The 12657-nt window shown below is 35.2% G+C and overlaps 1 protein-coding gene across 1 annotated transcript in view; it reads left to right on the top strand.

Moving 5' to 3' along the window:
• The window catches only part of ATP8A (ATPase phospholipid transporting 8A1), a 1088708-nt gene that overhangs the window by 477355 nt on the left and 598696 nt on the right, over positions 1-12657 (top strand). Inside the window, exon 19 of the mRNA XM_090406292.1 lies at positions 9660-9729. Within this exon, the coding sequence (XP_090262418.1) occupies positions 9660-9729 (70 nt within the window). The remainder of the gene's footprint in view (positions 1-9659; positions 9730-12657) is intronic.

The raw sequence follows: 12657 nt of genomic DNA, 5'->3' as shown, positions 1-12657 counted from the left end.
TATCCTTTCACTCGGGTAAATTCCTTTACAAGATGACAGGAAACTATAAATAAATATGAGTTTGAAGTAAGATCCATTAAAATTGGAACAAGTTTCCAAATCTTTATTATGTCGTACGATCCCAGGTTAGATCACATTTCACGACCTTCCTACACTCTCTCCATTTTCCCTCTGGATGTTTCTTCCTATATCACCTCTCTCCTTCCTTTTTCCCACCCAAACTTGTTTTTTTTCCACTCATTCAGTTTACAATGAAAATTCTCAAATGATCATTATACAGTTCCCCAATACGAAGGCACATGCTATCTAAAAATAACTTTGTTTTCTGACAGTAACCAATCAAATCACATTATTATTATTATTATTTCGGGCGCCTCCAGGAGTCCTTAGACTCATCGAGGGAGGCATTAAACATCATGTCCACACAACTATGTGATTACATTCTCACAGTATCTATCATACCTCGTCTTGAACTCGTTCACCGTCATAGCACCCACAACAGACTCTGGCAGCTTATTCCACTCATTTACCACTCTAAAAGTAAAGAACCCAGCTCTAACACCCCTGCTAACCACACTCTTGCCCAGCTTCCATAGGTGTCCCCTAGTTCTCCCACCACCAGTCCTGATCTCAAAAATATCCTCTGAATTAATCCTATAGAATCCCTTTAGCAATTTGAATGTCTCAATCATATCTCCCCTCCTCTGCCTATCAACTAGTTTCTGCAACCCACAAATCTTCAACCTGTTCTCATATGGTTCATTCCATAGACCTGTTATCATCTTAGTCACTCGCCTCTGGATCCTCTCCACCTCCTCCCCATCAAGAAGGAACCGAGGTGACCAAATCTGGGCACAGTAGTCGAGATGAGGTCTTATCAAGGCTCGGTACAGAAGTACAATAATTTGCTTGTCTCTGCTCGTCAAGGTATTTTTCAACAACCAAGTGAGTTGATGAGCTGATTTAGCTACTTTTGCAGTGTGCCCCCTAAACTTCATCTCCTTATCCACCAACACTCCCAAGTCCCTGGCCTCATCAATCTCTTGGAGTACAGTTCCACAATGTGGTTTACTGCTGCTAATCTTTTCACCCCAAAATGCATAACCTTACATTTTGTCACATTAAATTGACATCCATTCTCCTTAGCCCAGAACTCCAATCTATCTAAGTCATCCTGCAAGAGTTTGACATCTTCTGCATTCACTATTGCCCTACCCAACTTTGCATCATCAGCGAACAAATGAATTGTTCCACTTAGATCCTTCCCTATATCGTTAATGAACAGATTAAACAGCAGTGGTCCAAGAACAGAACCCTGCGGCACACCACTAGTCACAGGCTGTCTTTTGGACTATACTCCTGAATAAACTACTCTTTGATATCTCTCCATCAACCAACCACCTATCCATCTCACCAACCCTATATCCATTCCCATATGTTGTAGTTTACGGATTAGTATTCCATGTGGTATCCTGTCAAACGCCTTTGCCAGGTCCAGCAGTATCACTGTAAATCCATTTCCCTTATCCCGTTCAGCCGTCACCTTGTTATAAAACTTGAGCAAGTTACTGAAGCATGATCTACCCTTCACAAAGCCATGCTGTCCCCTGTACAGTATCTTGTTTTCATCAATCCATTCCTGTATTTTTCCCTTGACTACTTTCTCTAAGACCTTGACAACGACTCCTGATATGCTGATCAGTCGGTAATTTGCAACCGTAGTGTTGGATCCTCCTTTATGCAGTGAAACTATTTTCCCCTCTTTCCACACCTTCGGGACTAAGCCAGACCTGAGACTCAGATTAAACAACATGGTCAAGGGCATTGATAATTCTTTAGCCGCTTCACGCAAGACCCGTGCCGGTATACCATCCAATCCCACAGATGTGTTCACATTAAGGTTCTGTAATAAACTAGTCACCTCCACTTCATTCATCACTATTCCCGTATAAACTAATGGTTCCTTCACTTTTTCAATGTCACCATCTGGATGATATGCTTTTGCAAAGTGCGCGCTCAGTAACTCCACTATATCGACTGATTTAGTGACCTCCTTACCATCGTCATTCCTTAAAATCATTTGGCCGTATTTTGTCTGCAGGTCACCCCTTTCTTTAAATTCCCTCCACAGTTGTTTCTTTTTTTGCAGCTCAAGCTTAATGGTGTTATTCATCCATTTAACCCCTACTTGTTTTACTATTCGGACCCTAGGTATACAATCAGCCATTACCTCCTGTAAATGCTCCTTGACCACGTCCCATGCTCTATCGACGTCCGATTTTATTCAATTATTAAGGGATAACTATCTGAGACAGCATGTAATTGAAAATACTAGGGGTGTGAGAGTGCTTGACCTCGTAATAGCATCTGAGAATTTGACAGTAATGAATATGACCATGTTGCCACCTATTGGTGAGAGTGATCATAAGGTCTTGACCTGGGAGGTGGCTAAAGGTGTGGAATTTTCGATTAAGACAGGGTATATGTGGAATTACCGTGCTGGCAAGTATGACAAGCTTAGGAGATTGCTTGGATCAGTGCCATGGCATGTACAACTGCAAGGGCACTGATCCAAGCAATCTCCTAAGCTTGTCATACTTGCCAGCACGGTAATTCCACATATACCCTGTCTTAATCGAAAATTCCACACCTTTAGCCACCTCCCAGGTCAAGACCTTATGATCACTCTCACCAATAGGTGGCAACATGGTCATATTCATTACTGTCAAATTCTCAGATGCTATTACGAGGTCAAGCACTCTCACACCCCTAGTATTTTCAATTACATGCTGTCTCAGATAGTTATCCCTTAATAATTGAATAAAATCCTTTTCCTTCCTCACATGTGTCCTCTCCTCCTTCCAATCAATGTTACCATAGTTGAAATCCTGCATAATAATTACCCTCCTTCCACTCATTTCATCAATTTCCCTATTCATACTATCTCCACCATCTATTCCATCACCTGGTCTATAGCAGCACCCAACTATATATTTTATTCTGCCAGTCTCAATCTCAGACCAAATAGCCTCAAATGAGCTCCTTTCACTATCCTGCGATACAACTTCAATTCTCCTTGGCTGCAGTTCATCAGCTATCATCAATAATAGATGATAATTCTAACAAACTCATCATTAGCAGAGTTTGTTAGAATTATTTCTCTTTCCGCAACAACAAATAAAATGCATATATTACAGTTCACTTAGGATACATTTACAAGTTATATAAAGAATTTATACAGAATAAATAACAAAAATTACAATTTTTTTATTTCAATAAAAAAAATAACAAAGTATTTAAATTAGAATTTACTTAGGAGCAAAATTAGCTCAGGATATGGAATTCATGTTAAATCATGAATGAAGTATTAATAATCATAAAATCCTTCATTCACAATTTAACTCTGTCATACCCATTTGCCTATTACTAATAGGAGAGGTTATAGCTTCAGGATATTAGTATTTCCTGGGCTGATACAAGAACTGTAGCTGGTTTTTGGGGAATGAATAAGTGATGTCAGTGTATTTGTATGGTTTAAGGGTCTTCACCATATGGTGATAGCTTTACTATAGTCTGTTTTGGAGGAGAAGGAGAGGAGAGTGTGAGTTTGGGGTGTAAATATTTTTCTGATTTGCTGGAGATTATATATTGGTATAATGCAATACTGTTGGAGAGGGGTAATGTGACTGTCGGTGAATGTATTTGGCTGTGCTTGGCTTTTCTCTGTAAATGAAAATTCCAAGATCCATCAGACTGACTTATAATCAAAGTCCTTTGTGCATATATCTATCACTTTGTTTACAAATTTTAGGAAGGGCAGATTTTCTTTTTCTGAAGAGAATTGTACTCTGCAACGTTGGCTTGTTAGAATATATGAAAAAGGTGTTAAGAGAATAATACATCATTTTACATAGCTCAGCCAAACAGTAGGTTTGCGTGAGGAAAAGTTTATGGCTTTCTCTTCAAAGGTCTTCATGAAGTAAGCTAGTCAGGGATAGAGAGCATGGTTATCCCCTTTTGTTTGTAAAATTTTATTTGCCAAATGGAATGCCAGAGTTATTGATGAACTAAATCAAGGCTGAGATATTGCAAGATGTCTTTTAGTGAAAGATTGGTGAACAAAGAGGAGACATCAGAACTGACCATTATGTCATTATGGTGGTGGGCAAGGTTTCTATATTAGACTTAAAGTGGGCAGATTTTTTTAATTTTATATATGAAGAGGTGTAGCCCATATAATGAGAGAATATTTTGCTAAGAATGCAATCCCAAATGTCTTAGGAAAACGTGGCGAAATTTGCATGAATAAAAATGGGCAAGAACTATTAGACTTCTGTACTTTCAATAATTTTAAAATAATCAAAACTTTTTTCTTTTTCAAAAAAGAAAGATTATAAATAAATATACTTAGAATGGCAGAGGAACAAGATCTATAAATGATTATATCATTACTAATCAGAAACTAGCTCCATGTGTGGGAGAGAGAGGTACATGTTTACAGAGGAAGTGAAATTTTTTGAGATCATTATTTAGTAGTCTCTAAAATAGAAATACTAGCAAATTGGAGAAAGGAAGTAAATAAGAAAAAACAAGAAAGTATTAGAATGTGATATCGATCATTAAAAAACACCTGTGAAGAACTGATAGGCATAGAAAAGCTGGTTTCCAAGGAAACTATTCAACAATAGACCAGATTTTCACATTGTACCAATTAGCAGAGCTCAACTGGGAAGACCATAAAGAACTATATTGTTGTTTTAATGATAACTAATAATTAAGGAATTGACAGCGTACACTAGAAATATAAATTAAATAAACTTTAATATATACTTTCCGATATTTCGGCAAACATCACATTGCCATCTTCTTGGGAACTTATTACAAAGACAAGTGCACACAAGTACTACATAACAGCAAATGAGAACAGAAGCTAGGAAGTTAATGTTTTCTTAAAGTCCTGATGGTGCCCCCTGGCGGACTATATTGGTAGTTCTTGGCCTTTGGGCTGAAGTTCTGATAAATGTTTCCCAAATTTGGGGCAGTCTCATGCATCCAAATTTGTTGAGGTTTGGCATGTTCCTAAGGGCTGAGGCTGATTCCATGAATAGTCTTTCATATTTGAACTTGCTGCGGTGTATTACTGTGGCTTTCTTCCATCTTATTCTGTGGCGAGTATCCAGAGCGTGGTCTGCAAGCCCAGAGTGGCTGTACTTGTGAAATCGGATGTAATCCTTGTGTTCTGAGATTCTGATATTTGCTGTCCTGCCTGTTTGGCCAAAGTAGGACAGTTTACATTTAAAGGTCAAGATCACATTAGATCAAAAATAGTTATAGAAAATAAAATAATAGAACAGGTGACAGTGTTTAATTATTTAGGCTGTATAAGAACATATCTATTAGATATGTTCTTATACAGCCTGAAATAGAAAATAGAAATTTGAAAAATAAAATTTGAAATATGAAATAGAAATTTTCTGAAATAGATATGCATAAGAACATATCTATTTCAGAAAATAGAAAACATATACATATTCTTTATTTTCTGAAAAAATAAAGAAATTTCAGAAAATCTGTGAAACAATTAAAAGAACACAGAATAAAAAAACAAGACGAGAAACTCAACTAAAATTTCATTAAGTAATGGCCATCTCGCTCTGCTATATGGTTCAGAAACATGGACCATTAAAAAGAAAGATGAAAATAAAATACAAGCTGCAGAGATGAGATTTTTAAGAGCAATTAAAGGATGCACAAAATTAGACCATATAAGAAATGAAGACATCAGAAAAGAACTTAATATTTATGACATAAATGAAAAGATTAAGGAATATAGAGGGAAATGGAAAGAACATCTATTTATGATGGAAAGATATCAGCTACCAAAAGAGGTGGATAGATATAGACCAAAGGAAAAGAGAGAGAGAGAGAGAGAGGGGTGGAGACAGTTGCAAGATGGAAAGACTAGTGAAACCAGAACAGGCAAATGCTTAATCCTTGAAGAGAAGAAGATGATGATTTTGATAAGTGTTCGGCTAATTCATAGATGTTTCAATCATAGTCATCTACAATTGAGTGCAATAGAACATTTTGTTTGTGGAATTTTGGCACCCCAGCCATCTGGGGTGTGATTAGAATTGTATGGCTTTAATTTATTGGTACGTTTTACAGGCCAGCAGTTGACATTTTTTTTTGAGAAGATTTTACATGTCATCCTGATGAATCCTTAGCATTCTGTGTTTACAGAAAACCCACACAAAGGTAGATAGATACATACATTCACTGACAGTCGTGCCACCCTTCCTAAGAGTATGGTATTATAAAAATCTTAGTAAACAGGACAAAATTGGTTTGGTCTGATAATTCAAGCACTAAAACTTGACTACAATACACACAATACCTTCTTAGTCAGTAGATATAATCCATACCAAATGAGAAAAAGATTAACCTTCCAGACCCACATACACTCTTCCCTTCAAACCAGACTATAGTAAAGCCATACCATTTATCCTGGTCACATCTGAAAAGTTGGCAGAAATCCTAACAAACATGCAATCTGATAACTACCTTCAGATTACACAAATAAATTGGCATCCTTTCGAGTCTCCTGAAGACCATGCCTGGTGTCTACCAAATGATCTGCAGCTGTTATTCCTAATATGACCGTATAGGCAAGACAATCAACATCATAATCTCAGAGTACAAAATTTATATCTAGTACCCCTACTTACTGTGGACACTCAAGACTTGCAGATCATGCCTTGGTTGCTTGCCATTTATTTCATATAAGAGATATCCTGATGGAATCATTCTCCATAATCATCACTGACAGCATCCAAGTTAGGAGGAAATCAAATGTGGATTTCCTCCTAACTTGGAAATGATTGTAGTCCTTTAATGACTTATATTCCATTCTATTGCAGCATGCTTTCTACAAGATCTCAGTAATGGTTAATGTTAACAAATCTTAAAAACTGATACTAACAGGCTTTGAGACTTCTGTGCTGATGTCATCGAAAGAACTGTCCTTGAGTGTTTTTTTTTGGTCTGATAAAAATACTGTTTTAATTTTTACGACATTCTGAGAAACTGGTCCTTTAAATTACAGAAAGCATTACTTTAAAGTAAAAGCTTCAGCAAAATTTTTCTTCAAATTTAGCAGAGAGCTGTGGCAATAGTGAACTTCTTTAGGAAGAGGATGTGAACTGCTTTTCTCTCTCTCCTGGCATTAAACTCAGTCAAAAAAAAAAAAAAAAATCAAATTTTTAATCTCATGATGCGACTCTTTATTTTAACTATCACTTGCATAAAAAGTAGCAATATTTTCAACAATTGCACATTTCAGCAAAATTTTTCTTCAAATTTAGCAGAGAGCTGTGGCAATAGTGAACTTCTTTAGGGAGAGGATGTGAACTGCTTTTCTCTCTCCTGGCATTAAACTCAGCCAAAAAAAAAAAATCAAATTTTTAATCTCATGATGCGACTCTTTATTTTAACTATCACTTGCATAAAAAGTAGCAATATTTCTGAAGCCTGGCTACATGCCTATTAAAAGAAACTATCTCACTTGGAAGATGCCATAGATGTCCACATGTAGTCATTGTAGTTAATGTATTGAAAAGGCAAAGCCATATTCTTGTAGTATTCCTTCATGTAGATAACAAGTTCTACTGAAATGGAGGAATATTTATTTCAGAAGCAGAAATCACCTTTAGGATTATTCAAAATTTAAATGTTTTTGATGGAAATGACATAAAAATATGTGCTTGAAAAAGATGGTGATAGGAAATGAACACACTGAGAAGAGTGAAATTCAAATATTAAGTTGCTTGCTAGGTACTTGAGCTTTGTAGCTTATGAGGTGTGTTGAGTGTTTTATTTTCATTGCTTTTTGCATGTCTTAAAATCAGATTTTAAATAAGATCCAGCAAATCACAAAATAATATTTCGAAATTGCAGTTGAGAACATCACAGTTTTATTAAACTTTGATTTGGGCTCTGTTGGAACTACCTCTTCCTTATCATTATTTGCATTTCCTCTCAATGTAATAGCACATCATTATGTTGCTCTTTTCACTACTTTTGCAGCATATCCTTGAATTTCAATTCCATATATTGTTATCCCAAGATCAGTGAACTGGCATACCTGCTGATAAATCAATCCTCTTCATACAGTTCCTTATAATTTTGCCCAACTTTTAATCACCTGAAAATATTTGAATATCTCCCTGCAAACCACCATTCTTGGTATCATTAACGTGCAGGTTAAATAGTATCATTCCAAGGATGCCTTTGAAAGTTTCCACAGAACATGTGAACTGCTTTTAGTTCAGTGGTAAAATGTACCAGTTCTGTCAAATATTCTGCATAGTAGTCTATCTGGTTCAAAAAACACTGTGCTGTCAACCAGACATTTTGTTATAACATTAGGAGGACTAGGAAACATACAGTATCTCTCTGAAATTTTATTTCTTTTAAAGTGAAAGAAAAAAGTACTGTAAGTAAAGGGGAAAAAATTTTAGTTTTGATATATGGCTACAAAGAGTTCTTGCATCCCATGATGAGTCTCTTGATTCCATGGAGGCTTGAATAATAATAATAATAATGTGTATAAGTCTGTAAATATGATACAAGATATCTTGATTAATAATAATAAAAATATAGCACTATTATGTTTTCTAAACTTGTCTCTAATTCTGTTGGCAGATTTTCCACTTGGTTATACTATAAATTAAAGATGCCAAGAAATTATATTCTTGGTTTAATCCTTTATCCAAGTGTAAGCAAATGAAGTTTGTGCCTCAACTATATTCAGGACTGAGCAACTCAAATAAAGGAGCTAATGACTTCACATCACATGTCCGTAAAGATATGTGCTTTGCATTATGGGATACCAAGGCAAGTGATGTGAGGTCATTAGCTTCTTTATACGAGTTGCTGTCCTGAAAACGGTTCAGGTGCAAACTTTGTTTGCTTGGTTTAAAGGATAAAACCAAGAATATTATTTCTTGGCTTCTTTACTTTGTAGTATAACCAAGTGGAAAAACTGCCAACAATTTTCTCTAATCCAGAGTATTTTAAAAAGTTGTGACACCTTTTGGCTACTCTTTTTTTGGAAATATGACTTCTGCATTACTTAAACCTTGCTATCACCTCTGGGTCTGCTCCCACTGATGAGACCTCAATTAAGGTCAAAACTGGTCTGGGTAGTGACATTTCCCATAATGCATAGCATTATAAATGTCCATAAGGATATGTGCTTTGCATTATGGGATACCAAGGCAAGCGATGAAGTTATTAGCTTCTTTATACGAGTTTCCCAGTCCTGAAAATATTTCAGGCGTAAACTTTGTTTGCTTACACTTAGATAAAGGATTAAAACAAGAATATAATTTCTTGGCATCTTTAATTTATGGTCTCTAATTCACCTTCTTGATCTTTAGAAAGTAAAGAGCAAGTTCCTCAAACTAACAGATTTTTCTACTATGTGTGTCTGTGTGAAGACAGCTGGTTCAGCAGTAGTGACTAAGAGTAATCAATATTTAATCAAAATCTGACAAATTGTCTGTATTCCCTTTCCTTCTTTAATTTATTAAAATAGATTTTCGTGCTTCATGAGAATATTTCATATGAACTTTACTAAAATCAGTTGTCATTTTCAGTGATCGCAAAAGAATGTCTGTTATAGTAAGAACACCAAACGGTACAGTCAAACTTTATTGTAAAGGCGCGGTAAGTCATATTTTAGTTGACCAATACAGAGCTGCTGTTTATTTATGTGGTATTTTTGATTATTTATATTATGATATTTTGCAAAATATGTAATAGAAAAAGAAATTAAGGGAATAAACATATATTGTATTAAGCATATCTTATTTTCATAGGAAACCTTTTTCTTCTGATGCTTATTTTTCTGCAGTTCGTAGACAGCCTGTATTTTCACTCACTCTCTCTCTCACACACACACACACACACACAACATGAAATGGCTGTTCAGAATATATATTTTTAAACTTCCTGTTGGTTCTAGGGCTTATGAATAACTTCCTGTAATGAAACAGTATGATGTTCTCATACCATATTTCCGATTGCATTTTAACTCAAGAAAGAATTTGAAATGTTTGTGAGAAACTCAAATTCTTAGTTTTCACTTTCAAAAACATACATAACAGTCGTATGTTTTAATTCTCCAAAACATCTTGGAAAAATTTATGCTAAATTCATTTGTCTTATGGAAGTGTGCACAGAGCAGCTGAATGCGTAAGACTGTTTGTTTGGAAATCCCTTCCAGGAAACAGGAAAGGCTGCAAATCTAGTATACATAAGTACTAGACTAGTATGGGCTAAGGGTTAGGTAATCTGAATACTCTCCTCTAGAGACCAAACATTGAACTTTTTTCAAGCTTCTAATAAATAGTGTTGCCTCATATCAGGCAGTGTCAGTTATCCACCATCTAAAGACATTCACAAACATCTCCATTACCGGTGATGGGATGTAAGCCCACAGCCTGTTGGCCAGATGTTGAGTAAACTAGCTACAAATTTACCAACAAGGCAAAACATAGTACTGCATGTGTGCATGTAGCTCAAGTTGTTTCAGCTGTAGTCATGTAGTATGTTACTGCAAGTTGCTGCAGAATTTCACTAGCCAAAATAGAATGTAAATATTTGACTTTTTATATTGAGACAAGGACTATTTTCATTTACCAGATTATGTGAACTCAACCTGTTTTTTTTATTGCAGGAACAACAAAAAATGCTCATGAAGAAAGCATTGTGTGTCTCGTTCTGTTGGACAGCAAAAAATAGATTCATCGTTGCTGACATAGAACAACATAATAAAAAAATTATTCATATCATGCGTAGTAGAAAGTACTATGAATTTATTGAATGTGAATTTTCCTACAAACTCTGGATTCACTTTTCACAACACATGCACTCCTCCCCCCTCCCTCCCCCCCCAAAAAAAACACTCAAATAACCGAACTGTTTTGGATGACATGAAATACAATACTGAAGTGTTTATTTATCAAATTTCTTTTGTAACTCTGTCTTATAATTTGCAAACCTGCTTTCAAGAAGTGGAGGGTGTCTAATGAATAATGGAGATAATTTCCAGTTGTTATGATATATGATTATTTTTATAATTAATCATACATCACAACAATTTTGATCAAAATAACTAATTGAAAACTTAAACTAAAAACCTGCTGTTTTTACTTTGAGTACTTTTATTTAAACTAATCACTATATAAACTAGCAAAATTCTTATCAGGCACGTTACATACAATATGCTTGTTCATCATTAAGAAATAACATGTAACATTTTCTATGGTCTATACATTAGACTAGAAATAGGGATTCTCTTGGTTTATGACAGTTTGATTATCTGAATATCTGCTGTTTTAACGATACTTGTGACATAAGACTGAATGATATATGCACGTAAACACAAGAAAGATATTTAATTAACCAAATATTTCGGTCTGGAAATAGCAGACTATCCTCAGTGGTATTACAAGAACAGTTTTAAAAAAATTACAAACTAGAATACTAACAATAGATCGCTAAAATAGAACATGCCGCGTGATGCTATATCACTAAGTATTAAGTATAAAATGGAATATTTTGAAGTAGAGACATGATTGGAAAAAAAAAAAAATTAATGAGTAATCTTCATTAGACTTTCCCAGATTTTTGATATAGATATACAGTCATTACAATTCAGGTTGGGACGATGGAGCAAGGCCTCCACGCTTTCTTTGAACAAACGTTCGAACCTATAATGGGATCTATGTAAGAGGCGAGTCCTGGACCAAAAGATGCTGTGGTCAGTTTCAATCCCGTGTTGAGCCAAATCAGACTTTACAGGTTTGTTGTGAAGAATGGAGGATTGATGTTCTTGGATTCTTTTTTCAAGAGAACGTCCAGTCTGTCCAAAATAGGAGAGATCACAGTTGCAAGGAATTTGATAAATTCCAGGAAGAGATAAAGTTCGGCATTTATCTTTAGGAGAAGGAAAATTAGAAGACAATTTGTTAATAGGTGAATATGTAGTTGTTAAATCATATTTCTGTAACATTCTTGCGATAGGTTCTGAAATACTGGAGATATAAGGAATAGGTACTCGACGTATTGAAACTTTGTTGTTTTGTGGAGGATTATAAGAATTGAGAAGATGTTGAGTACTTTTTTTTAGAAAAGCCATTGAGTTTCATGTGTTGTTGGATAGTAGAAAGTTCTTTCTGTAGATAATCAAAAGTAGAACAATTAGTTTTGGCTCTTCTGATGAGGCATTTTATAATTCCTGTTTTTTAACGTGGATGATGGACTGATTCTTTAAGAATATAACAACCTGTGAACGTTAGTTTCCTGTATACTGTAGTTGTAAGAATATTAGAAGGTGACCGGATGAGGAAAATGTCTAAAAAAGATAACTGGTTGTTTTCTTCTATTTCCATAGTAAACTTTATATGATGATGCAAGGAATTAATACTGTTTAAAAAAGAAGGTGAAGAGTTTTTGCTGTGAGGCCAAATAGTAAAGATTTCATCTATATATCTTACCCAAAAAAATGGTTGATGGAAAATAGATGAGAAGAGGACTTTTTCTAAATGTTCTAAATAAAAGTTGGGGCTAAAGCAGGAGAAAGAGGACTTC

The sequence above is a fragment of the Typopeltis vanoorti genome, chromosome 16, assembly GCF_054136105.1.
Source record: "Typopeltis vanoorti isolate ZY-2024b chromosome 16, IOZ_Tvanoo_1.0, whole genome shotgun sequence".
Lineage (NCBI taxonomy): Eukaryota > Metazoa > Arthropoda > Arachnida > Uropygi > Thelyphonidae > Typopeltis > Typopeltis vanoorti.
Note: the sequence above shows the minus strand (reverse complement) of the source record. Positions and strands in the feature narration are given on the sequence as shown.